General features: G+C 43.7%; 1 protein-coding gene across 1 annotated transcript; it reads left to right on the top strand.

Moving 5' to 3' along the window:
* Positions 1-26,563, top strand: cyb5r3 (cytochrome b5 reductase 3). Its single transcript, XM_083935634.1, has 9 exons — positions 1-116; positions 405-530; positions 1,605-1,677; positions 2,941-3,047; positions 3,452-3,581; positions 3,677-3,760; positions 4,135-4,220; positions 5,291-5,390; positions 26,300-26,563. The coding sequence occupies exons 1-9, from the start codon at positions 96-98 to the stop codon at positions 26,470-26,472; spliced, it is 900 nt and encodes a 299-aa protein (XP_083791760.1). The 5' UTR covers positions 1-95; the 3' UTR covers positions 26,473-26,563.
* Positions 26,564-26,648: the final 85 nt, after the last annotated feature.

Genomic DNA, 26,648 nt, shown 5'->3' with positions numbered 1-26,648 from the left:
GCTGGAACTATCGCGACAGTTGCCCGTGAACTCCTCTGGTGCTTGCCCGTGCTGCGTGGACAGACAACCTTGCACTTTGTATCAACGGACTCAAAATGCTCTCCTACATCATTGGCGTGAGTATACTTCACTGACAGTCGTTTATTTGAGATTATTTACTCGCGTTAGTGAACATTTAGTTTTCCTAACGTTCAGCCGGAAGCTTTATCAGGGCCGTGCGCACAGGAGCGACTATGACTCATTTCTCCTGTTATGGATTAAACAAAAATGGCTTTAAGTTAGACAGACAACGCCCCTCGGAGCTCTCAGACTGCTCATAGCTGTCGCTGTCATGTTAAAACTGCTGCTCGAGGTGGTGGTTTTGGTGTTGGTGTTGAGTCATTCTCCTGTTTTTACGGTTGCAGTTGATCCGAGGCGGCTTTGACGGCATCATCAACTTGATCCTCAGACTTCTGTTTCCCAAGAAGAGACCAGCCCTCACTTTGGAGGACCCCAACATTAAGTATGCACTGCGACTCTTGGACAAACAGGTAAACACGTGCAGTCTGCATAAAGAACCAACACGCTGCACACACTGTTTATTGTGCTGCAGGTGCGTTCAAGGACCACCTTATCTTTTGCATTGTTTTCTCACACTCTTCCGGTGTCCACCTCGCATTAAAGGTGATATTCTGGATCTGAAGGCTGTTTTTTCCACCTATATGAGCAGTTTATACACAGTTAACCCAATTAAAAGCACATTTGAACCTATGAATTGCAAGAAAAGCTGGGATTATATTTAGGAAACGCTGAGTCAAACACATTCAACTTGCTCATAACATCCATTTCATTCATGTTGTAATTATGGCTGCAGTTTATTTCCACAGAACATACAAAAAGGTGTTGTTTTGTGTTCGCTATCATCCAAGTTTGTGACTTTAAACTCTTTAAAATAGTTTAAAGACTGTAAGTAACCAATGTTCTGACCGTTACCGTGGGTTACCTGTGTATAAACTGCTCCTATAGGTGGAAACAACAGCCTTCTGATCCAGGATATCACCTGTAACGCGAGGGGGTGCGCTTCACAGCAGGGGTGCTGACTACGGCACAACACCGGCTTTATTTAAAAGGAGTTGACAGGGAATGGTAAAGTGACTTGTACTTATAAAGCACCTTTCTAGTCTTCTGACTACTCAAGGCGCCATCTAATCTAATCTCACCATTCACACCACATTTACACACCCATGTGCAGCACGGGGAGCAATTCAGGGTTCAGTGTCTTGCCCAAGGACACTTCGACATGTGGACCGGGGGAGGCGGGGATCGAACCGCCAATCTCTCAAATGGAGGATGACCTGCTCCTCCACTGGGCCACAGTAGCCAGAGTGCAAACAAACAAACGAAGTGCAACAGTCTTCACTGTAGTGAAACTGGATCAAAATACGGAGTTAAAGTGACCACAGTGCTGTTAATTGTTAAGAAGGCCAACAGCCAAAGGAACCCAGGATGGTTTAAATCTGTCAGTCCTGCATCTGGCCACGTCAGATCTGCGTCTGGATGGAAGCGGTTTAAATTGTCTCTGGATCTTCTTGTTTTCTGATCAAACGCTTCTGTTTCTTGTGCAGATTGTCAGCCATGACACACGGAAGTTCCGCTTTGCCCTGCCGTCCCCTGAACACATCCTTGGTCTCCCTACCGGTGAGTTGTGCATCAATATTAAACATTTGTAGACGAGCACGGACCCCAGTCACAGGTGTGTTTAAGAACATGAATTATGGCTGAGTTCCATTTAGGGGAGGTCCTGATGTTGTGCATGCTGGCTCAATGGGACACTTAATGGAACAGGGCCCTCAATAATAATAATAATAATAATAAACTTTATTTATAGAGCACCTTTTATACAGAAACATGCATCTCAAAGTACTTCTTAAAATCATAAACATGAGAAGACAGCCATGAAGAACAGCGCTTAAGTCGTATAGTTAAAAAATAAAGGAACTGAAGCGACGAGCAACCAACCTTAGAAGCAGACAGAATTATTGAGCAAGTCATGTTTTAAAAACACAGAAATAAAATAACAAATGCCATGAAAGGAATAAAATGTCGGTGTTTAATAATGTCGTATATTCCACCTGTGCTTTATTTGCTGTGACGAGTCAAAATATCTGCTGTAAAAAAGGGTTATTGTGAGAATGGCTGCTGTTCATTTATCTTTATTGGAAATGTGAAATACAGGTATATATATATATATATATATATATATATATATATAAAATACACAACATAAAACAAACAATTTGGAAGCTGAATATCATGAAGACAGTGTGAAAGGTGGTTTTCTTTCTCCTTACATTTCATCTTTTGTATATTTAATTTGTCGAAAAGGTATAAACTGTTGAAAGAAGAAGGAAGTTTTGGGGCTGCAACTAACAATTATTTTATTCTCTAGCCTTTTACGTTCTCAATTTATCGTCCAAAAACAGCTTTTTTTTTATCCAGACCCATCATATATCTGTAATATACTATAATATACAAAGGAAAACCAGTGAATCAGCACATTTGAGAAGCTGGAACCAGAGTCTGTTAAGCTTTTAGGTTATGAGCGTGTGCTGATTATAACTGTCTATCAAACTCTAGCTTTAGATCATTCATTTGAATACTTTAGTGCAGACAGATGTCCGTCCTCCACAGAGCTGGGTCTGTCTGACGTTCCTGTCTGTTATAGTGAAGGTTTTCGTTGCCACCGTACTCTACGGGGGAATTGTTGGGTCTATGTAAATCATAAATAAGTCATAGAGTGTGGTCTTTACCTACTCTGTAAAGTGTCCTGAGATGACTTTTGTTCTGATTTGGCACTATAAATAAAACTGATTGAATTGAATGTATTATGTGCCAGGAGTAATCCCGTTTATTTGATATAAAGCAGCTGAGACACGCATTGTTGTGTGTCTTCCTCTCCAGGGCAACACATCTATTTGTCTGCGAGAATAGACGGGAACCTGGTGGTCCGTCCGTACACTCCCGTGTCCAGCGATGATGACAAAGGCTATGTGGACTTGGTGGTGAAGGTACAGTTTTAAGAACGGTTGTTTCTATATTTAGGTATATGTGTCGTTCATTCACTCATCTTCAACCGCTTGTCCCTGTCGGGGTCGCGGGGGGCTGGAGCCGATACCTGCTGACATCGGGCGTGAGGCGGGGTACACCCTAGACAGGACGCCAGTCTATCACAGGACACATAGAGATGAACAGAGACAGACAATCATTCACACCTACGGGTGATTTTAGAGTCATCAATGAACCGAACACCTGCACGTCTTTGGACTGTGGGAGGAAACCGGAGAACCCGGAGAAAACCCACGCAGACACGGGGAGAACATGCTAACTCCACACAGAAGGGCCCCAGAGGGGATTATATGTGTCGTGTTTATTTTTAATCTGAACCAGTTTCTCCTGTTGTCCTCTGTGACAGGTTTACTTTAAAGGAGTCAATCCTAAATTCCCTGAGGGTGGAAAGATGAGTCAGTACTTGGAAAGCCTCCGGCTGAACGACACCATCGACTTCCGAGGACCCAGCGGTCTTCTCGTTTACAAGGGCAGAGGTGAGCGCCCTACTCTGATGTCCTGATGCATTATGGGAAAATAAAGATGCGAGGTTCGTAACTGAGCGTCTGATGCTGGAACTCTCCCTCCGCAGGTGTTTTGGCCATTCAGGCGGATAAAAAGTCCCCGGCTGAGACCAAAACAGCCAAACACTTAGGCATGATCGCTGGAGGAACAGGTGAGGTCTTTCAATATTTATTTTTTTTCACTCAGACGGTGTAAGTTACCCAGATCACATGACATACGATTTAAACTTTTACTTTCTGATTTAAGCATTTTTTGGACATATTCAATTTTGACTTATTTTTTGGACACACTCGTTTGTCAACAAATGATGCTATTACTGTTTTAGAAACGCTATCCTCTGACTGATATAAGATTTTTTGGGGCATATTATATTTTAAGAGTTTTTTTGAGGCATGTCAAAATATAATGTGTCCAAAAAGAAAGCTTAAATAAGTCATAGGATTGCACATCTAATGCAGTAATGGCAAAACTTGTTGAAAAGTCATAGAAAAATGTGTCCAATGATCACGTTCTGCTTTCTTACAGGGATCACTCCCATGTTGCAGGTGATCACAGCTGTGATGAAGGATCCACAGGACCAGACAGTATGCCACCTGCTATTTGCCAACCAGGTCGGTTTCATATGATCCCCTGATGTTTGCATTTAGTGTTATTATAATTTATTTGTTTTGTGCAATCCCCAAAGCAATTTCAGTCAAAAGCAACTGGACTTGTTGTTTGTCTAGGAAGACGTTTCACCTCTCATCCAAGAGGCTTCATCAGTTCATGTACGCATCTGACCAGGCTGGGACTGGACCAACTAACTGGTGTGGAGATCTAGGTATTTAACATCTCACAAGGCCGATGATATCACTGAAACCCTTTGTGCTCCAAGTGCCAACGACGACCTACAATGACGAGTAGTTTTTGAATTCGTTAGTGTGGTTAACCACTGCATAAACTCATGGCCCTACACAGGAGAGATAACTCCTCAGGCCGGGACTCTGCTGTCCACTTACATCTCAAGGAGAAAGCCCACTCCTTTGATGACAACAATGTCTAAATCCTGGACAGAAAGGACAGACGGTTTGAAAGAGGAGTAAAAGAAGCATCTATGCAAAAGTAGAGAAACCAATGCTAAACAGAGGAGGAGGTCTGAGACACCACTTATCTCCAATTTACAATGCCGCCCTTTCATCCCTTAAGGAGATTCAACAATCTAACCTCAAAGAACAACTGTTCACAAATGGCCTCCTGTGAATCCAACGAATGTCATTTAGACTCAATAGAGCACTAAGGAAGTCCAAACCTACTTCCCACCAACGACTGCCACTCTAACGACGGTCGTTGGCACTTGGAGCACAAAGGGTGTCAGTGAAATCATCGGTCTTGTGAAAGGACCAGTCCCAGCCTGGTCAGATGCGTACATGAACTGATGAAGCCTCTTGGATGAGAGGTGAAACGTCTTCCTAGACAAATAACCAAGTCCAGTTGCTTTTGACTGAAATTGCTTTGAGGATAACGATGACCTGGACACATGAGAATATTCACAGGCTTACTGTTTTGTGCAAATAAAACACGCCCCGATGTTTGCAGTTAAGTGTTATTATAACTTGTTTGTTTCGTGCAAATAAAACCTGTGTAATTTGGAAGGAGTGGAACACGGGGAGTTAAACCGTGGTTCATCCTCTTCTTCACACAGACTGAGAAGGACATCTTGTTGAGACCAGAGCTGGAAGAGATCCAGGTCAATAACCCAGACCGTTTCAAACTGTGGTTCACCCTTGACAGAGCACCTGAAGGTAAGACTCTTTGCACCTCTCCTGCCAACATAGAGCTTAGAAACTTAAAACTTGGGCTACCCCCCCTATTTCGTGGATGCTGAGTTCACTCATGCTGGTTTCGTTGTGATCGGACATCGGGAACCCTTTGATCTTAAACAGTTGTGTGCCTATTTTTTTTTTTCCCTAGCTGCTCATTTGTTGAGACTTTGCCTACCCCCCTATTTATGGCCACGCGCTTTCCATTGGTACCAAGATGGAGTCTCTACGGCGTTCCTATCAAAAGTTATGGCCTATTTAAAATAGGGTTAAGGTTTAGGATTAGGGTTAGGGTTAGGGTATAGAATTAAGGTTAGGGTTTAGGGTTTATGGTAAGTTTAGAGACTTGAAACTTGGGCTACCCAACCCCCCCGCCCCCTATTTCTTGGGTGCCGAGTTCACTCATGCTGGTTTCGTTGCGATCGGACATCAGGAACCCTTTGATCTTAAACAATTGTGTGCCTATTTTTTTTTCCTTAGGTGCTCATTTGTTGAGACTTTGCCTACCCCCCTATTTATGGCCACGCGCTTTCCATTGGTACCAAGATGGAGTCTCTACGACGTTCATATCAAAAGTTATGGCCTATTTAAAATAGGGTTAAGGTTTGAGATTAGGGTTAGGGTTTAGGATTAGGGTTAGGGTCAAGGGTTAGGGTTAGGGTCTAGAATTAGGGTTAGGGTTTAGGGGTTAGGGTTAGTTTAGAGACTTTGAACTTGGGCTACCCCCCCTATTTCGTGGATGCTGAGTTCACTCATGCTGGTTTCGTTGCGATCGGACATCAGGAACCCTTTGATTTTAAACAATTGTGTGCCTATTTTTTTTTTCCTGAGGTGCTCATTTGTTGAGACTTTGCCTACCCCCCTATTTATGGCCACGCGCTTTCCATTGGTACCAAGATGGAGTCTCTACGACATTCCTATCAAAAGTTATGGCCTATTTAAAATAGGGTTACGGTTTGAGATTAGGGTTAGGTTTAGTATTAGGGTTTAGGGTTAGGGTTAGGGTCTAGAATTAGGGTTAGGGTTTAGGATTAGGGTTAGGGTTTAGGATTAGGGTTAGGGTTTAGGGGTTATGGTTAGTTTGGAGACTTGAAACTTGGGCTACCCCCCCTATTTCGTGGGTGCCGAGTTCACTCATGCTGGTTTCGATGCGATCGGACATCAGGAACCCTTTGATCTTAAACAATTGTGTGCCTTTTTTTTTTTCCTTAGGTGCTCATTTGTTGAGACTTTGCCTACCCCCCTATTTATGGCCACGCGCTTTCCATTGGTACCAAGATGGAGTCTCTACGACGTTCCTATCAAAAGTTATGGCCTATTTAAAATAGGGTTAAGGTTTGAGATTAGGGTTAGGATTAGGGTCTAGAATTAGGGTTTAGGGGTTAGGGTTAGTTTAGAGACTTGGAACTTGGGCTACCCCCCCCCCCATTTCGTGGATGCTGAGTTCACTCATGCTGGTTTCATTGCGATCGGACATCGGAAACCCTTTGATTTTAAACAATTGTGTGCCTATTTTTTTTTTCTTAGCTGCTCATTTGTTGAGACTTTACCTACCCCCCTATTTATGGCCACGCGCTTTCCATTGGTACCAAGATGGAGTCTCTACGACGTTCCTATCAAAAGTTATGGCCTATTTAAAATAGGGTTAAGGTTTGAGATTAGGGTTAGGTTTAGTATTAGGGTTAGGGTTTAGGGTTAGGGTTTAGGATTAGGGTTAGGGTTTAAGATTAGGGTTAGGGTCTAGGATTAGGGTTAGGGTTTAGGGCTTAGGGTAGGTTTAGAGACTTGAAACTTGGGCTACCCCCCCTATTTTGTGGATGCTGAGTTCACTCATGCTGGTTTCGTAATGATCGGACATCGGTAACCTTTTGATCTTAAACAATTGTGTGCCTATTTTTTTTTTCCTTAGGTGCTCATTTGTTGAGACTTTGCCTACCCCCCTATTTATGGCCACGCGCTTTCCATTGGTACCAAGATGGAGTCTCTACGACGTTCCTATCAAAAGTTATGGCCTATTCAAAATAGGGTTAAGGTTTGAGATTAGGGTTTAGGGTTAGGGTTAGGGTCTACAATTAGGGTTAGGGTCTAGATTTAGGGTTAGGGTTTAGGGGTTAGGGTTAGTTTAGAGACTTGGAACTTGGGCTACCCCCCCTATTTCGTGGATGCTGAGTTCACTCATGCTGGTTTCGTTGCGATCGGACATCGGGAACCCTTTGATCTTAAACAATTGTGTGCCTATTTTTTTTTTTCTTAGCTGCTCATTTGTTGAGACTTTGCCTACCCCCGTATTTATGGCCACACGCTTTCCATTGGTACCAAGATGGAGTCTCTACGACATTCCTATCAAAAGTTATGGCCTATTTAAAATAGGGTTAAGGTTTGAGATTAGGGTTAGGGTTAGGGTTTAGGGTTAGGGTTAGGGTTTAGGATTAGGGTTAGGGTTTAGGATTAGGGTTAGGGTTAGGGTCTAGGATTAGGGTTAGGGTTTAGGATTAGGGTTAGGGTTTAGGATTAGGGTTAGGGTTAGGGTCTAGGATTAGGGTTAGGGTTTAGGGGTTATGGTTAGTTTGGAGACTTGAAACTTGGGCTACCCCCCCTATTTCGTGGGTGCCGAGTTCACTCATGCTGGTTTCGTTGCGATCGGACATCAGGAACCCTTTGATCTTAAACAATTGTGTGCCTTTTTTTTTTTCCTTAGGTGCTCATTTGTTGAGACTTTGCCTACCCCCCTATTTATGGCCACGCGCTTTCCATTGGTACCAAGATGGAGTCTCTACGACGTTCCTATCAAAAGTTATGGCCTATTTAAAATAGGGTTAAGGTTTGAGATTAGGGTTAGGGTTAGGGTCTAGAATTAGGGTTTAGGGGTTAGGGTTAGTTTAGAGACTTGGAACTTGGGCTACCCCCCCCCATTTCGTGGATGCTGAGTTCACTCATGCTGGTTTCATTGCGATCGGACATCGGAAACCCTTTGATTTTAAACAATTGTGTGCCTATTTTTTTTTTCTTAGCTGCTCATTTGTTGAGACTTTGCCTACCCCCCTATTTATGGCCACGCGCTTTCCATTGGTACCAAGATGGAGTCTCTACGACGTTCCTATCAAAAGTTATGGCCTATTTAAAATAGGGTTAAGGTTTGAGACTAGGGTTAGGTTTAGTATTAGGGTTAGGGTTTAGGGTTAGGGTTTAGGATTAGGGTTAGGGTTTAAGATTAGGGTTAGGGTCTAGGATTAGGGTTAGGGTTTAGGGCTTAGGGTAGGTTTAGAGACTTGAAACTTGGGCTACCCCCCCTATTTTGTGGATGCTGAGTTCACTCATGCTGGTTTCGTAATGATCGGACATCGGTAACCTTTTGATCTTAAACAATTGTGTGCCTATTTTTTTTTTCCTTAGGTGCTCATTTGTTGAGACTTTGCCTACCCCCCTATTTATGGCCACGCGCTTTCCATTGGTACCAAGATGGAGTCTCTACGACATTCCTATCAAAAGTTATGGCCTATTTAAAATAGGGTTAAGGTTTGAGATTAGGGTTAGGGTCTACAATTAGGGTTAGGGTCTAGATTTAGGGTTAGGGTTTAGGGGTTAGGGTTAGTTTAGAGACTTGGAACTTGGGCTACCCCCCCTATTTCGTGGATGCTGAGTTCACTCATGCTGGTTTCGTAATGATCGGACATCAGGAACCCTTTGATCTTAAACAATTGTGTGCCTATTTTTTTTTTTCTTAGCTGCTCATTTGTTGAGACTTTGCCTACCCCCGTATTTATGGCCACGCGCTTTCCATTGGTACCAAGATGGAGTCTCTACGACATTCCTATCAAAAGTTATGGCCTATTTAAAATAGGGTTAAGGTTTGAGATTAGGGTTAGGGTTTAGGGTTAGGGTCTAGAATTAGGGTTAGGGTTTAGGATTAGGGTTAGGGTTTAGGATTAGGGTTAGGGTCTAGATTTAGGGTTAGGGGTTAGGGTTAGTTTAGAGACTTGGAACTTGGGCTACCCCCCCCCCCCCCCCATTTCGTGGATGCTGAGTTCACTCATGCTGGTTTCGTTGCGATCGGACATCGGGAACCCTTTGATTTTAAACAATTGTGTGCCTATTTTTTTTTTCCTTAGTTGCTCATTCGTTGAGACTTTGCCTACCCCCCTATTTATGGCCACGCGCTTTTCATTGGTACCAAGATGGAGTCTCTACGACGTTCCTATCAAAAGTTATGGCCTATTTAAAATAGGGTTAAGGTTTGAGATTAGGGTTAGGGTTAGGGTTTAGGGTTAGGGTTAGGGTCTAGAATTAGGGTTAGGGTTTAGGGTTAGGGTTAGGGTTTAGGATTAGGGTTAGGGTTTAGGAGTTATGGTTAGTTTGGAGACTTGAAACTTGAGCTACCCCCCCTATTCCGTGGTTGCCGAGTTCACTCATGCTGGTTTCGTTGCGATCGGACATCGGGAACCCTTTGATCTTAAACAATTGTGTGCCTTTTTTTTTTTCCTTAGGTGCTCATTTGTTGAGACTTTGCCTACCCCCCTATTTATGGCCACGCGCTTTCCATTGGTACCAAGATGGAGTCTCTACGACATTCCTATCAAAAGTTATGGCCTATTTAAAATAGGGTTGAGGTTTGAGATTAGGGTTAGGGTTTAGGGTTAGGGTATAGAATTAGGGTTAGGGTCTAGATTTAGGGTTAGGGTTTAGGGGTTAGGGTTAGTTTAGAGACTTGGAACTTGGGCTACCCCCCCCTATTTCGTGGATGCTGAGTTCATTCATGCTGGTTTCGTTGCGATCGGACATCGGGAACCCTTTGATCTTAAACAATTGTGTGCCTATTTTTTTTTTGTTAGCTGCTCATTTGTTGAGACTTTGCCTACCCCCCTATTTATGGCAACACGCTTTCCATTGGTACCAAGATGGAGTCTCTACGACGTTCCTATCAAAAGTTATGGCCTATTTAAAATAGGGTTAAGGTTTGAGATTAGGGTTAGGGTTAGGGTTTAGGGTTAGGGTTAGGGTCTAGAATTAGGGTTAGGGTTTAGGATTAGGGTTAGGGTTTAGGGGTTATGGTTAGTTTGGAGACTTGAAACTTGGGCTACCCCCCCTATTTCGTGGGTGCCGAGTTCACTCATGCTGGTTTCGTTGCGATCGGACATCAGGAACCCTTTGATCTTAAACAATTGTGTGCCTTTTTTTTTTTCCTTAGGTGCTCATTTGTTGAGACTTTGCCTACCCCCCTATTTATGGCCACGTGCTTTCCATTGGTACCAAGATGGAGTCTCTACGACGTTCATATCAAAAGTTATGGCCTATTTAAAATAGGGTTAAGGTTTGAGATTAGGGTTAGGGTTAGGGTCTAGGATTAGGGTTAGGGTTTAGGGGTTAGGGTTAGTTTAGAGACTTGGAACTTGGGCTACCCCCCCTATTTCGTGGATGCTGAGTTCACTCATGCTGGTTTCGTTGCGATCGGACATCGGGAAACCCTTTGATTTTAAACAATTGTGTGCCTATTTTTTTTTTTCCTTAGGTGCTCATTCGTTGAGACTTTGCCTACCCCCCTATTTATGGCCACGCGCTTTTCATTGGTACCAAGATGGAGTCTCTACGACATTCCTATCAAAAGTTATGGCCTATTTAAAATAGGGTTAAGGTTTGAGATTAGGGTTAGGGTTTAGGATTAGGGTTAGGGTATAGAATTAGGGTTAGGGTCTAGATTTAGGGTTAGGGGTTAGGGTTAGTTTAGAGACTTGGAACTTGGGCTACTCCCCCCCCCCCCCCCTATTTCGTGGATGCTGAGTTCACTCATGCTGGTTTCGTTGCGATCGGACATCGGGAACCCTTTGATTTTAAACAGATGTGTGCCTATTTTTTTTTTCCTTAGTTGCTCATTCGTTGAGACTTTGCCTACCCCCCTATTTATGGCCACGAGCTTTTCATTGGTACCAAGATGGAGTCTCTACGACGTTCCTATCAAAAGTTATGGCCTATTTAAAATAGGGTTAAGGTTTGAGATTAGGGTTAGGGTTAGGGTTTAGGGTTAGGGTTAGGGTCTAGAATTAGGGTTAGGGTTTAGGGTTAGGGTTAGGGTTTAGGATTAGGGTTAGGGTTTAGGGGTTATGGTTAGTTTGGAGACTTGAAACTTGAGCTACCCCCCCTATTCCGTGGTTGCCGAGTTCACTCATGCTGGTTTCGTTGCGATCGGACATCGGGAACCCTTTGATCTTAAACAATTGTGTGCCTTTTTTTTTTCCTTAGGTGCTCATTTGTTGAGACTTTGCCTACCCCCCTATTTATGGCCACGCGCTTTCCATTGGTACCAAGATGGAGTCTCTACGACATTCCTATCAAAAGTTATGGCCTATTTAAAATAGGGTTGAGGTTTGAGATTAGGGTTAGGGTTAGGGTCTAGATTTAGGGTTAGGGTTTAGGGGTTAGGGTTAGTTTAGAGACTTGGAACTTGGGCTACCCCCCCTATTTCGTGGATGCTGAGTTCATTCATGCTGGTTTCGTTGCGATCGGACATCGGGAACCGTTTGATCTTAAACAATTGTGTGCCTATTTTTTTTTTCCTTAGGTGCTCATTTGTTGAGACTTTGCCTACCCCCCTATATATGGCCACGCGCTTTCCATTGGTACCAAGATGGAGTCTCTACGACATTCCTATCAAAAGTTATGGCCTATTTAAAATAGGGTTAAGGTTTGAGATTAGGGTTAGGGTTAGGGTTTAGGGTTAGGGTTAGGGTCTAGAATTAGGGTTAGGGTTTAGGATTAGGGTTAGGGTTTAGGATTAGGGTTAGGGTCTAGGATTAGGGTTAGGGTTTAGGGGTTATGGTTAGTTTGGAGACTTGAAACTTGGGCTACCCCCCCTATTTTGTGGGTGCCGAGTTCACTCATGCTGGTTTCGTTGCGATCGGACATCGGGAACCCTTTGATCTTAAACAATTGTGTGCCTATTTTTTTTTTCCTTAGGTGCTCATTTGTTGAGACTTTGCCTACCCCCCTATATATGGCCACGCGCTTTCCATTGGTACCAAGATGGAGTCTCTACGACATTCCTATCAAAAGTTATGGCCTATTTAAAATAGGGTTAAGGTTTGAGATCAGGGTTAGGGTTAGGGTCTAGAATTAGGGTTAGGGTTTAGGGGTTAGGGTTAGTTTAGAGACTTGGAACTTGGGCTACCCCCCCCCCTATTTCGTGGATGATGAGTTCACTCATGCTGGTTTCGTAGTGATCGGACATCGGGAACCCTTTGATTTTAAACAATTGTGTGCCTATTCTTTTTTTCTTAGGTGCTCATTTGTTGAGACTTTGCCTACCCCCCTATTTATGGCCACGCGCTTTCCATTGGTACCAAGATGGAGTCTCTACGGCGTTCCTATCAAAAGTTATGGCCTATTCAAAATAGGGTTAAGGTTTGAGATTAGGGTTAGGGGTTAGGGTTAGGGTCTAGAATTAGGGTTAGGGTTTAGGGGTTAGGGTTAGTTTAGAGACTTGGAACTTGGGCTACCCCCCCTATTTCGTGGATGATGAGTTCACTCATGCTGGTTTCGTTGCGATCGGACATCGGGAACCCTTTGATTTTAAACAATTGTGTGCCTATTTTTTTTTTCTTAGGTGCTCATTTGTTGAGACTTTGCCTACCCCCCTATTTATGGCCACGCGCTTTCCATTGGTACCAAGATGGAGTCTCTACGACGTTCCTATCAAAAGTTATGGCCTATTTAAAATAGGGTTAAGGTTTGAGATTAGGGTTAGGGTTTAGGGTTAGGGTTAGGGTCTAGAATTAGGGTTAGGGTTTAGGGGTTAGGGTTAGTTTAGAGACTTGGAACTTGGGCTACCCCCCCTATTTCGTGGATGCTGAGTTCACTCATGCTGGTTTCGTTGCGATCGGACATCGGGAACCCTTTGATTTTAAACAATTGTGTGCCTATTTTTTTTTTCCTTAGGTGCTCATTCGTTGAGACTTTGCCTACCCCCCTATTTATGGCCACGCGCTTTCCATTGGTACCAAGATGGAGTCTCTACGACGTTCCTATCAAAAGTTATGGCCTATTTAAAATAGGGTTAAGGTTTGAGATTAGGGTTAGGGTTAGGGTTAGGGTCTAGAATTAGGGTTAGGGTTTAGGATTAGGGTTAGGGTTTAGGATTAGGGTTAGGGTCTAGGATTAGGGTTAGGGTTTAGGGGTTATGGTTAGTTTGGAGACTTGAAACTTGGGCTACCCCCCCTATTTTGTGGGTGCCGAGTTCACTCATGCTGGTTTCGTTGCGATCGGACATCGGGAACCCTTTGATTTTAAACAATTGTGTGCCTATTTTTTTTTCTTAGGTGCTCATTTGTTGAGACTTTCCCAACCCCCGATTTATGGCCACGCGCTTTTCATTGGTACCAAGATGGAGTCTCTACGACGTTCCTATCAAAAGTTATGGCCTATTTAAAATAGGGTTAAGGTTTGAGATTAGGGTTAGGGTTTAGGATTAGGGTTAGGGTTAGGGTATAGAATTAGGGTTAGGGTTTAGGGTTAGGGTCTAGGATTAGGGTTAGGGTTTAGGGCTTAGGGTAGGTTTAGAGACTTGAAACTTGGGCTACCCCCCCCTATTTCGTGGATGCTGAGTTCACTCATGCTGGTTTCGTAGTGATCGGACATCGGGAACCTTTTGATCTTAAACAATTGTGTGCCTATTTTTTTTTTCCTTAGGTGCTCATTTGTTGAGACTTTGCCTACCCCCCTATATATGGCCACGCGCTTTCCATTGGTACCAAGATGGAGTCTCTACGACATTCCTATCAAAAGTTATGGCCTATTTAAAATAGGGTTAAGGTTTGAGATCAGGGTTAGGGTTAGGGTTAGGGTCTAGAATTAGGGTTAGGGTTTAGGGGTTAGGGTTAGTTTAGAGACTTGGAACTTGGGCTACCCCCCCCTATTTCGTGGATGATGAGTTCATTCATGCTGGTTTCGTTGCGATCGGACATCGGGAACCCTTTGATCTTAAACAATTGTGTGCCTATTTTTTTTTTTTTAGCTGCTCATTTGTTGAGACTTTGCCTACCCCCCTATTTATGGCAACACGCTTTCCATTGGTACCAAGATGGAGTCTCTACGACGTTCCTATCAAAAGTTATGGCCTATTTAAAATAGGGTTAAGGTTTGAGATTAGGGTTAGGGTTAGGGTTTAGGGTTAGGGTTAGGGTCTAGAATTAGGGTTAGGGTTTAGGATTAGGGTTAGGGTTTAGGGGTTATGGTTAGTTTGGAGACTTGAAACTTGGGCTACCCCCCCTATTTCGTGGGTGCCGAGTTCACTCATGCTGGTTTCGTTGCGATCGGACATCAGGAACCCTTTGATCTTAAACAATTGTGTGCCTTTTTTTTTTTCCTTAGGTGCTCATTTGTTGAGACTTTGCCTACCCCCCTATTTATGGCCACGTGCTTTCCATTGGTACCAAGATGGAGTCTCTACGACGTTCATATCAAAAGTTATGGCCTATTTAAAATAGGGTTAAGGTTTGAGATTAGGGTTAGGGTTAGGGTCTAGGATTAGGGTTAGGGTTTAGGGGTTAGGGTTAGTTTAGAGACTTGGAACTTGGGCTACCCCCCCTATTTCGTGGATGCTGAGTTCACTCATGCTGGTTTCGTTGCGATCGGACATCGGGAAACCCTTTGATTTTAAACAATTGTGTGCCTATTTTTTTTTTTCCTTAGGTGCTCATTCGTTGAGACTTTGCCTACCCCCCTATTTATGGCCACGCGCTTTTCATTGGTACCAAGATGGAGTCTCTACGACATTCCTATCAAAAGTTATGGCCTATTTAAAATAGGGTTAAGGTTTGAGATTAGGGTTAGGGTTTAGGATTAGGGTTAGGGTATAGAATTAGGGTTAGGGTCTAGATTTAGGGTTAGGGGTTAGGGTTAGTTTAGAGACTTGGAACTTGGGCTACTCCCCCCCCCCCCCCCCTATTTCGTGGATGCTGAGTTCACTCATGCTGGTTTCGTTGCGATCGGACATCGGGAACCCTTTGATTTTAAACAGATGTGTGCCTATTTTTTTTTTCCTTAGTTGCTCATTCGTTGAGACTTTGCCTACCCCCCTATTTATGGCCACGAGCTTTTCATTGGTACCAAGATGGAGTCTCTACGACGTTCCTATCAAAAGTTATGGCCTATTTAAAATAGGGTTAAGGTTTGAGATTAGGGTTAGGGTTAGGGTTTAGGGTTAGGGTTAGGGTCTAGAATTAGGGTTAGGGTTTAGGGTTAGGGTTAGGGTTTAGGATTAGGGTTAGGGTTTAGGGGTTATGGTTAGTTTGGAGACTTGAAACTTGAGCTACCCCCCCTATTCCGTGGTTGCCGAGTTCACTCATGCTGGTTTCGTTGCGATCGGACATCGGGAACCCTTTGATCTTAAACAATTGTGTGCCTTTTTTTTTTCCTTAGGTGCTCATTTGTTGAGACTTTGCCTACCCCCCTATTTATGGCCACGCGCTTTCCATTGGTACCAAGATGGAGTCTCTACGACATTCCTATCAAAAGTTATGGCCTATTTAAAATAGGGTTGAGGTTTGAGATTAGGGTTAGGGTTAGGGTCTAGATTTAGGGTTAGGGTTTAGGGGTTAGGGTTAGTTTAGAGACTTGGAACTTGGGCTACCCCCCCTATTTCGTGGATGCTGAGTTCATTCATGCTGGTTTCGTTGCGATCGGACATCGGGAACCGTTTGATCTTAAACAATTGTGTGCCTATTTTTTTTTTCCTTAGGTGCTCATTTGTTGAGACTTTGCCTACCCCCCTATATATGGCCACGCGCTTTCCATTGGTACCAAGATGGAGTCTCTACGACATTCCTATCAAAAGTTATGGCCTATTTAAAATAGGGTTAAGGTTTGAGATTAGGGTTAGGGTTAGGGTTTAGGGTTAGGGTTAGGGTCTAGAATTAGGGTTAGGGTTTAGGATTAGGGTTAGGGTTTAGGATTAGGGTTAGGGTCTAGGATTAGGGTTAGGGTTTAGGGGTTATGGTTAGTTTGGAGACTTGAAACTTGGGCTACCCCCCCTATTTTGTGGGTGCCGAGTTCACTCATGCTGGTTTCGTTGCGATCGGACATCGGGAACCCTTTGATCTTAAACAATTGTGTGCCTATTTTTTTTTTCCTTAGGTGCTCATTTGTTGAGACTTTGCCTACCCCCCTATATATGGCCACGCGCTTTCCATTGGTACCAAGATGGAGTCTCTACGACATTCCTATCAAAAGTTATGGCCTATTTAAAATAGGGTTAAGGTTTGAGATCAGGGTTAGGGTTAGGGTCTAGAATTAGGGTTAGGGTTTAGGGGTTAGGGTTAGTTTAGAGACTTGGAACTTGGGCTACCCCCCCCCCTATTTCGTGGATGATGAGTTCACTCATGCTGGTTTCGTAGTGATCGGACATCGGGAACCCTTTGATTTTAAACAATTGTGTGCCTATTCTTTTTTTCTTAGGTGCTCATTTGTTGAGACTTTGCCTACCCCCCTATTTATGGCCACGCGCTTTCCATTGGTACCAAGATGGAGTCTCTACGGCGTTCCTATCAAAAGTTATGGCCTATTCAAAATAGGGTTAAGGTTTGAGATTAGGGTTAGGGGTTAGGGTTAGGGTCTAGAATTAGGGTTAGGGTTTAGGGGTTAGGGTTAGTTTAGAGACTTGGAACTTGGGCTACCCCCCCTATTTCGTGGATGATGAGTTCACTCATGCTGGTTTCGTTGCGATCGGACATCGGGAACCCTTTGATTTTAAACAATTGTGTGCCTATTTTTTTTTTCTTAGGTGCTCATTTGTTGAGACTTTGCCTACCCCCCTATTTATGGCCACGCGCTTTCCATTGGTACCAAGATGGAGTCTCTACGACGTTCCTATCAAAAGTTATGGCCTATTTAAAATAGGGTTAAGGTTTGAGATTAGGGTTAGGGTTTAGGGTTAGGGTTAGGGTCTAGAATTAGGGTTAGGGTTTAGGGGTTAGGGTTAGTTTAGAGACTTGGAACTTGGGCTACCCCCCCTATTTCGTGGATGCTGAGTTCACTCATGCTGGTTTCGTTGCGATCGGACATCGGGAACCCTTTGATTTTAAACAATTGTGTGCCTATTTTTTTTTTCCTTAGGTGCTCATTCGTTGAGACTTTGCCTACCCCCCTATTTATGGCCACGCGCTTTCCATTGGTACCAAGATGGAGTCTCTACGACGTTCCTATCAAAAGTTATGGCCTATTTAAAATAGGGTTAAGGTTTGAGATTAGGGTTAGGGTTAGGGTTAGGGTCTAGAATTAGGGTTAGGGTTTAGGATTAGGGTTAGGGTTTAGGATTAGGGTTAGGGTCTAGGATTAGGGTTAGGGTTTAGGGGTTATGGTTAGTTTGGAGACTTGAAACTTGGGCTACCCCCCCTATTTTGTGGGTGCCGAGTTCACTCATGCTGGTTTCGTTGCGATCGGACATCGGGAACCCTTTGATTTTAAACAATTGTGTGCCTATTTTTTTTTCTTAGGTGCTCATTTGTTGAGACTTTCCCAACCCCCGATTTATGGCCACGCGCTTTTCATTGGTACCAAGATGGAGTCTCTACGACGTTCCTATCAAAAGTTATGGCCTATTTAAAATAGGGTTAAGGTTTGAGATTAGGGTTAGGGTTTAGGATTAGGGTTAGGGTTAGGGTATAGAATTAGGGTTAGGGTTTAGGGTTAGGGTCTAGGATTAGGGTTAGGGTTTAGGGCTTAGGGTAGGTTTAGAGACTTGAAACTTGGGCTACCCCCCCCTATTTCGTGGATGCTGAGTTCACTCATGCTGGTTTCGTAGTGATCGGACATCGGGAACCTTTTGATCTTAAACAATTGTGTGCCTATTTTTTTTTTCCTTAGGTGCTCATTTGTTGAGACTTTGCCTACCCCCCTATATATGGCCACGCGCTTTCCATTGGTACCAAGATGGAGTCTCTACGACATTCCTATCAAAAGTTATGGCCTATTTAAAATAGGGTTAAGGTTTGAGATCAGGGTTAGGGTTAGGGTTAGGGTCTAGAATTAGGGTTAGGGTTTAGGGGTTAGGGTTAGTTTAGAGACTTGGAACTTGGGCTACCCCCCCCTATTTCGTGGATGATGAGTTCACTCATGCTGGTTTTGTTGCGATCGGACATCGGGAACCCTTTGATTTTAAACAATTGTGTGCCTATTTTTTTTTTCTTAGGTGCTCATTTGTTGAGACTTTGCCTACCCCCCTATTTATGGCCACGCGCTTTCCATTGGTACCAAGATGGAGTCTCTACGGCGTTCCTATCAAAAGTTATGGCCTATTTAAAATAGGGTTAAGGTTTGAGATCAGGGTTAGGGTTAGGGTTAGGGTCTAGAATTAGGGTTTAGGGGTTAGGGTTAGTTTAGAGACTTGGAACTTGGGCTACCCCCCCCTATTTCGTGGATGATGAGTTCACTCATGCTGGTTTTGTTGCGATCGGACATCGGGAACCCTTTGATTTTAAACAATTGTGTGCCTATTTTTTTTTTCTTAGGTGCTCATTTGTTGAGACTTTGCCTACCCCCCTTTTTATGGCCACGCGCTTTCCATTGGTACCAAGATGGAGTCTCTACGGCGTTCCTATCAAAAGTTATGGCCTATTCAAAATAGGGTTAAGGTTTGAGATTAGGGTTAGGGTTTAGGGTTAGGGTTAGTTTAGAGACTTGGAACTTGGGCTACCCCCCCTATTTCGTGGATGCTGAGTTCACTCATGCTGGTTTCGTTGCGATCGGACATCGGGAACCCTTTGATTTTAAACAATTGTGTGCCTATTTTTTTTTTCCTTAGGTGCTCATTCGTTGAGACTTTGCCTACCCGCCTATTTATGGCCACGCGCTTTCCATTGGTACCAAGATGGAGTCTCTACGACGTTCCTATCAAAAGTTATGGCCTATTTAAAATAGGGTTAAGGTTTGAGATTAGGGTTAGGGTTAGGGTTTAGGGTTAGGGTTAGGGTCTAGAATTAGGGTTAGGGTTTAGGATTAGGGTTAGGGTTTAGGATTAGGGTTAGGGTCTAGGATTAGGGTTAGGGTTTAGGGGTTATGGTTAGTTTGGAGACTTGAAACTTGGGCTACCCCCCCTATTTTGTGGGTGCCGAGTTCACTCATGCTGGTTTCGTTGCGATCGGACATCGGGAACCCTTTGATTTTAAACAATTGTGTGCCTATTTTTTTTTCTTAGGTGCTCATTTGTTGAAACTTTGCCTACCCCCCTATTTATGGCCACGCGCTTTTCATTGGTACCAAGATGGAGTCTCTACGACGTTCCTATCAAAAGTTATGGCCTATTTAAAATAGGGTTAAGGTTTGAGATTAGGGTTAGGGTTTAGGATTAGGGTTAGGGTTAGGGTATAGAATTAGGGTTAGGGTTTAGGGTTAGGGTCTAGGATTAGGGTTAGGGTTTAGGGCTTAGGGTAGGTTTAGAGACTTGAAACTTGGGCTACCCCCCCCTATTTCGTGGATGCTGAGTTCACTCATGCTGGTTTCGTAGTGATCGGACATCGGGAACCTTTTGATCTTAAACAATTGTGTGCCTATTTTTTTTTTCCTTAGGTGCTCATTTGTTGAGACTTTGCCTACCCCCCTATATATGGCCACGCGCTTTCCATTGGTACCAAGATGGAGTCTCTACGACATTCCTATCAAAAGTTATGGCCTATTTAAAATAGGGTTAAGGTTTGAGATCAGGGTTAGGGTTAGGGTTAGGGTCTAGAATTAGGGTTAGGGTTTAGGGGTTAGGGTTAGTTTAGAGACTTGGAACTTGGGCTACCCCCCCCTATTTCGTGGATGATGAGTTCACTCATGCTGGTTTTGTTGCGATCGGACATCGGGAACCCTTTGATTTTAAACAATTGTGTGCCTATTTTTTTTTTCTTAGGTGCTCATTTGTTGAGACTTTGCCTACCCCCCTATTTATGGCCACGCGCTTTCCATTGGTACCAAGATGGAGTCTCTACGGCGTTCCTATCAAAAGTTATGGCCTATTTAAAATAGGGTTAAGGTTTGAGATTAGGGTTAGGGGTTAGGGTTAGGGTCTAGAATTAGGGTTAGGGTTTAGGGGTTAGGGTTAGTTTAGAGACTTGGAACTTGGGCTACCCCCCCCTATTTCGTGGATGATGAGTTCACTCATGCTGGTTTTGTTGCGATCGGACATCGGGAACCCTTTGATTTTAAACAATTGTGTGCCTATTTTTTTTTTCTTAGGTGCTCATTTGTTGAGACTTTGCCTACCCCCCTTTTTATGGCCACGCGCTTTCCATTGGTACCAAGATGGAGTCTCTACGGCGTTCCTATCAAAAGTTATGGCCTATTCAAAATAGGGTTAAGGTTTGATATTAGGGTTAGGGTTTAGGGTTAGGGTTAGGGTCTAGAATTAGGGTTAGGGTTTAGGGGTTGTGGTTAGTTTAGAGACTTGGAACTTGGGCTACCCCCCCTATTTTGTGGGTGCTGAGTTCACTCATGCTGGTTTCGTTGCGATCGGACATCGGGAACCCTTTGATTTTAAACAATTGTGTGCCTATTTTTTTTTTCCTTAGGTGCTCATTCGTTGAGACTTTGCCTACCCCCCTATTTATGGCCACGCGCTTTCCATTGGTACCAAGATGGAGTCTCTACGACGTTCCTATCAAAAGTTATGGCCTATTTAAAATAGGGTTAAGGTTTGAGATTAGGGTTAGGGTTAGGGTTAGGGTTTAGGATTAGGGTTAGGGTTAGGGTCTAGAATTAGGGTTAGGGTTTAGGATTAGGGTTAGGGTTTAGGATTAGGGTTAGGGTTAGGGTCTAGGATTAGGGTTAGGGTTTAGGGGTTATGGTTAGTTTGGAGACTTGAAACTTGGGCTACCCCCCCTATTTCGTGGGTGCCGAGTTCACTCATGCTGGTTTCGTTGCGATCGGACATCAGGAACCCTTTGATCTTAAACAATTGTGTGCCTATTTTTTTTTTCCTTAGGTGCTCATTTGTTGAGACTTTGCCTACCCCCCTATTTATGGCCACGCGCTTTCCATTGGTACCAAGATGGAGTCTCTACGGCGTTCCTATCAAAAGTTATGGCCTATTCAAAATAGGGTTAAGGTTTGAGATTAGGGTTAGGGGTTAGGGTTAGGGTCTAGAATTAGGGTTAGGGTCTAGAATTAGGGTTAGGGTTTAGGGGTTAGGGTTAGTTTAGAGACTTGGAACTTGGGCTACCCCCCCTATTTCGTGGATGATGAGTTCACTCATGCTGGTTTCGTTGCGATCGGACATCGGGAACCCTTTGATTTTAAACAATTGTGTGCCTATTTTTTTTTTCTTAGGTGCTCATTTGTTGAGACTTTGCCTACCCCCCTATTTATGGCCACGCGCTTTCCATTGGTACCAAGATGGAGTCTCTACGACGTTCCTATCAAAAGTTATGGCCTATTTAAAATAGGGTTAAGGTTTGAGATTAGGGTTAGGGTTAGGGTTTAGGGTTAGGGTTAGGGTCTAGAATTAGGGTTAGGGTTTAGGATTAGGGTTAAGGTTTAGGATTAGGGTTAGGGTCTAGGATTAGGGTTAGGGTTTAGGGGTTATGGTTAGTTTGGAGACTTGAAACTTGGGCTACCCCCCCTATTTTGTGGGTGCCGAGTTCACTCATGCTGGTTTCGTTGCGATCGGACATCGGGAACCCTTTGATTTTAAACAATTGTGTGCCTATTTTTTTTTCTTAGGTGCTCATTTGTTGAGACTTTCCCAACCCCCGATTTATGGCCTGGCGCTTTTCATTGGTACCAAGATGGAGTCTCTACGACGTTCCTATCAAAAGTTATGGCCTATTTAAAATAGGGTTAAGGTTTGAGATTAGGGTTAGGGTTTAGGATTAGGGTTAGGGTTAGGGTATAGAATTAGGGTTAGGGTTTAGGGTTAGGGTCTAGGATTAGGGTTAGGGTTTAGGGCTTAGGGTAGGTTTAGAGACTTGAAACTTGGGCTACCCCCCCTATTTCGTGGATGCTGAGTTCACTCATGCTGGTTTCGTAGTGATCGGACATCGGGAACCTTTTGATCTTATACAATTGTGTGCCTATTTTTTTTTTCCTTAGGTGCTCATTTGTTGAGACTTTGCCTACCCCCCTATATATGGCCACGCGCTTTCCATTGGTACCAAGATGGAGTCTCTACGACATTCCTATCAAAAGTTATGGCCTATTTAAAATAGGGTTAAGGTTTGAGATCAGGGTTAGGGTTAGGGTTAGGGTCTAGAATTAGGGTTAGGGTTTAGGGGTTAGGGTTAGTTTAGAGACTTGGAACTTGGGCTACCCCCCCTATTTCGTGGATGCTGAGTTCACTCATGCTGGTTTCGTTGCGATCGGACATCGGGAACCCTTTGATTTTAAACAATTGTGTGCCTATTTTTTTTTTCTTAGGTGCTCATTCGTTGAGACTTTGCCTACCCCCCTATTTATGGCCACGCGCTTTCCATTGGTACCAAGATGGAGTCTCTACGACGTTCCTATCAAAAGTTATGGCCTATTTAAAATAGGGTTAAGGTTTGAGATTAGGGTTAGGGTTAGGGTTTAGGGTTAGGGTTAGGGTCTAGAATTAGGGTTAGGGTTTAGGATTAGGGTTAGGGTTTAGGATTAGGGTTAGGGTCTAGGATTAGGGTTAGGGTTTAGGGGTTATGGTTAGTTTGGAGACTTGAAACTTGGGCTACCCCCCCTATTTTGTGGGTGCCGAGTTCACTCATGCTGGTTTCGTTGCGATCGGACATCGGGAACCCTTTGATTTTAAACAATTGTGTGCCTATTTTTTTTTCTTAGGTGCTCATTTGTTGAGACTTTGCCTACCCCCCTATTTATGGCCACGCGCTTTTCATTGGTACCAAGATGGAGTCTCTGCGACGTTCCTATCAAAAGTTATGGCCTATTTAAAATAGGGTTAAGGTTTGAGATTAGGGTTAGGGTTTAGGATTAGGGTTAGGGTTAGGGTATAGAATTAGGGTTAGGGTTTAGGGTTAGGGTCTAGGATTAGGGTTAGGGTTTAGGGCCTAGGGTAGGTTTAGAGACTTGAAACTTGGGCTACCCCCCCCCCTATTTCGTGGATGCTGAGTTCACTCATGCTGGTTTCGTAGTGATCGGACATCGGGAACCTTTTGATCTTAAACAATTGTGTGCCTATTTTTTTTTTCCTTAGGTGCTCATTTGTTGAGACTTTGCCTACCCCCCTATATATGGCCACGCGCTTTCCATTGGTACCAAGATGGAGTCTCTACGACATTCCTATCAAAAGTTATGGCCTATTTAAAATAGGGTTAAGGTTTGAGATCAGGGTTAGGGTTAGGGTTAGGGTCTAGAATTAGGGTTAGGGTTTAGGGGTTAGGGTTAGTTTAGAGACTTGGAACTTGGGCTACCCCCCCCTATTTCGTGGATGATGAGTTCACTCATGCTGGTTTTGTTGCGATCGGACATCGGGAACCCTTTGATTTTAAACAATTGTGTGCCTATTTTTTTTTTCTTAGGTGCTCATTTGTTGAGACTTTGCCTACCCCCCTATTTATGGCCACGCGCTTTCCATTGGTACCAAGATGGAGTCTCTACGGCGTTCCTATCAAAAGTTATGGCCTATTTAAAATAGGGTTAAGGTTTGAGATCAGGGTTAGGGTTAGGGTTAGGGTCTAGAATTAGGGTTAGGGTTTAGGGGTTAGGGTTAGTTTAGAGACTTGGAACTTGGGCTACCCCCCCCCTATTTCGTGGATGATGAGTTCACTCATGCTGGTTTTGTTGCGATCGGACATCGGGAACCCTTTGATTTTAAACAATTGTGTGCCTATTTTTTTTTTCTTAGGTGCTCATTTGTTGAGACTTTGCCTACCCCCCTTTTTATGGCCACGCGCTTTCCATTGGTACCAAGATGGAGTCTCTACGGCGTTCCTATCAAAAGTTATGGCCTATTCAAAATAGGGTTAAGGTTTGAGATTAGGGTTAGGGTTTAGGGTTAGGGTCTAGAATTAGGGTTAGGGTTTAGGGGTTGTGGTTAGTTTAGAGACTTGGAACTTGGGCTACCCCCCCTATTTTGTGGGTGCTGAGTTCACTCATGCTGGTTTCGTTGCGATCGGACATCGGGAACCCTTTGATTTTAAACAATTGTGTGCCTATTTTTTTTTTCCTTAGGTGCTCATTCGTTGAGACTTTGCCTACCCCCCTATTTATGGCCACGCGCTTTCCATTGGTACCAAGATGGAGTCTCTACGACGTTCCTATCAAAAGTTATGGCCTATTTAAAATAGGGTTAAGGTTTGAGATTAGGGTTAGGGTTAGGGTTAGGGTTTAGGATTAGGGTTAGGGTTCGGGTCTAGAATTAGGGTTAGGGTTTAGGATTAGGTTTAGGGTTGAGGATTAGGGTTAGGGTTAGGGTCTAGGATTAGGGTTAGGGTTTAGGGGTTATGGTTAGTTTGGAGACTTGAAACTTGGGCTACCCCCCCTATTTCGTGGGTGCCGAGTTCACTCATGCTGGTTTCGTTGCGATCGGACATCAGGAACCCTTTGATCTTAAACAATTGTGTGCCTATTTTTTTTTTCCTTAGGTGCTCATTTGTTGAGACTTTGCCTACCCCCCTATTTATGGCCACGAGCTTTCCATTGGTACCAAGATGGAGTCTCTACGACGTTCCTATCAAAAGTTATGGCCTATTTAAAATAGGGTTAAGGTTTGAGATTAGGGTTAGGGTTAGGGTTAGGGTCTAGAATTAGGGTTAGGGTCTAGAATTAGGGTTAGGGTTTAGGATTAGGGTTAGGGTTAGGGTTTAGGATTAGGGTTAGGGTCTAGGATTAGGGTTAGGGTTTAGGGGTTATGGTTAGTTTGGAGACTTGAAACTTGGGCTACCCCCCCTATTTCGTCGGTGCCGAGTTCACTCATGCTGGTTTCGTTGCGATCGGACATCGGGAACCCTTTGATCTTAAACAATTGTGTGCCTTTTTTTTTTTCCTTAGGTGCTCATTTGTTGAGACTTTGCCTACCCCCCTATTTATGGCCACGCGCTTTCCATTGGTACCAAGATGGAGTCTCTACGACGTTCCTATCAAAAGTTATGGCCTATTTAAAATAGGGTTAAGGTTTGAGATTAGGGTTAGGGTTTAGGGTTAGGGTTTAGGATTAGGGTCTAGGGTTAGGGTTAGGGTCTAGAATTAGGGTTAGCGTTTAGGGCTTAGGGTAAGTTTAGAGACTTGGAACTTGGGCTACCCCCCCTATTTCGTGGATGCCGAGTTCACTCATGCTGGTTTCGTTGTAATCGGACATCGGGAACCTTTTGATCTTAAACAATTGTGTGAGATTAGGGTTAGGGTTTAGGATTAGGGTTAGGGTATAGGATTAGGGTTAGGGTATAGAATTAGGGTAAGGGTTTAGGATTAGGGTTAGGGTCTAGGGTTAGGGTTTAGGGGTTAGGGTTAGTTTAGAGACTTGAAACTTGGGCTACCCCCCCTATTTCATGGATGCTGAGTTCACTCATGCTGGTTTCGTTGCGATCGGACATCGGGAACCTTTTAATCTTAAACAATTGTGTGCCTATTTTTTTTCCTTAGGTGCTCATTTGTTCAGACTTTGCCTACCCCCCTATTTATGGCCACGCGCTTTCCATTGGTACCAAGATGGAGTCTCTACGACGTTCCTATCAAAAGTTATGGCCTATCTAAAATAGGTTTAGGGTTTGAGATTAGGGTTAGGGTTTAGGATTAGGGTTAGGGTTTAAGGTTAGGGTTAGGGTCTAGAATTAGGGTTAGGGTTTAGGGCTTAGGGTAAGTTTAGAGACTTGAAACTGACTGTTTAGAGACTTGGCTACCCCCCCTATTTCGTGGATGCCGAGTTCACTCCTGCTGGTTTCGTTGCAATCGGACATCAGGAACCCTTTGATCTTAAACAATTGTGTGCTCATTTCTTGTTTTAGACTGGGAGTACAGCCAAGGCTTCATCAGTGAGGACATGGTGAGAGAGCACCTGCCTCCCCCAAGTGACGACACTCTCATCATGATGTGTGGACCTCCGCCCATGATCCAGTTCGCCTGCAACCCCAATCTGGATAAAGTCGGCCACTCCAGCAGCCGCAGGTTCACCTTCTAGTCCACGTCGAGGGAAAGTTGGTCTTGACATATTAAAAGGCGTCCAGTTATTATATTCACTACCCTGAAAACATTAAAGCAATCATACAGTTGCAGTGGGTAATGCACTATGTATATTACATTTATGCCATGATATTTTCATCATGCAACAGAGTCAAAGCAAGGACCAATTCATGT

This window comes from Echiichthys vipera (genome assembly GCF_963691815.1).
Source record: "Echiichthys vipera genome assembly, chromosome: 20".
NCBI lineage: Eukaryota > Metazoa > Chordata > Actinopteri > Perciformes > Trachinidae > Echiichthys > Echiichthys vipera.
The sequence above is the reverse complement of the archived record's forward strand: the minus strand, read 5'-3'. Positions and strand labels throughout refer to the sequence as shown.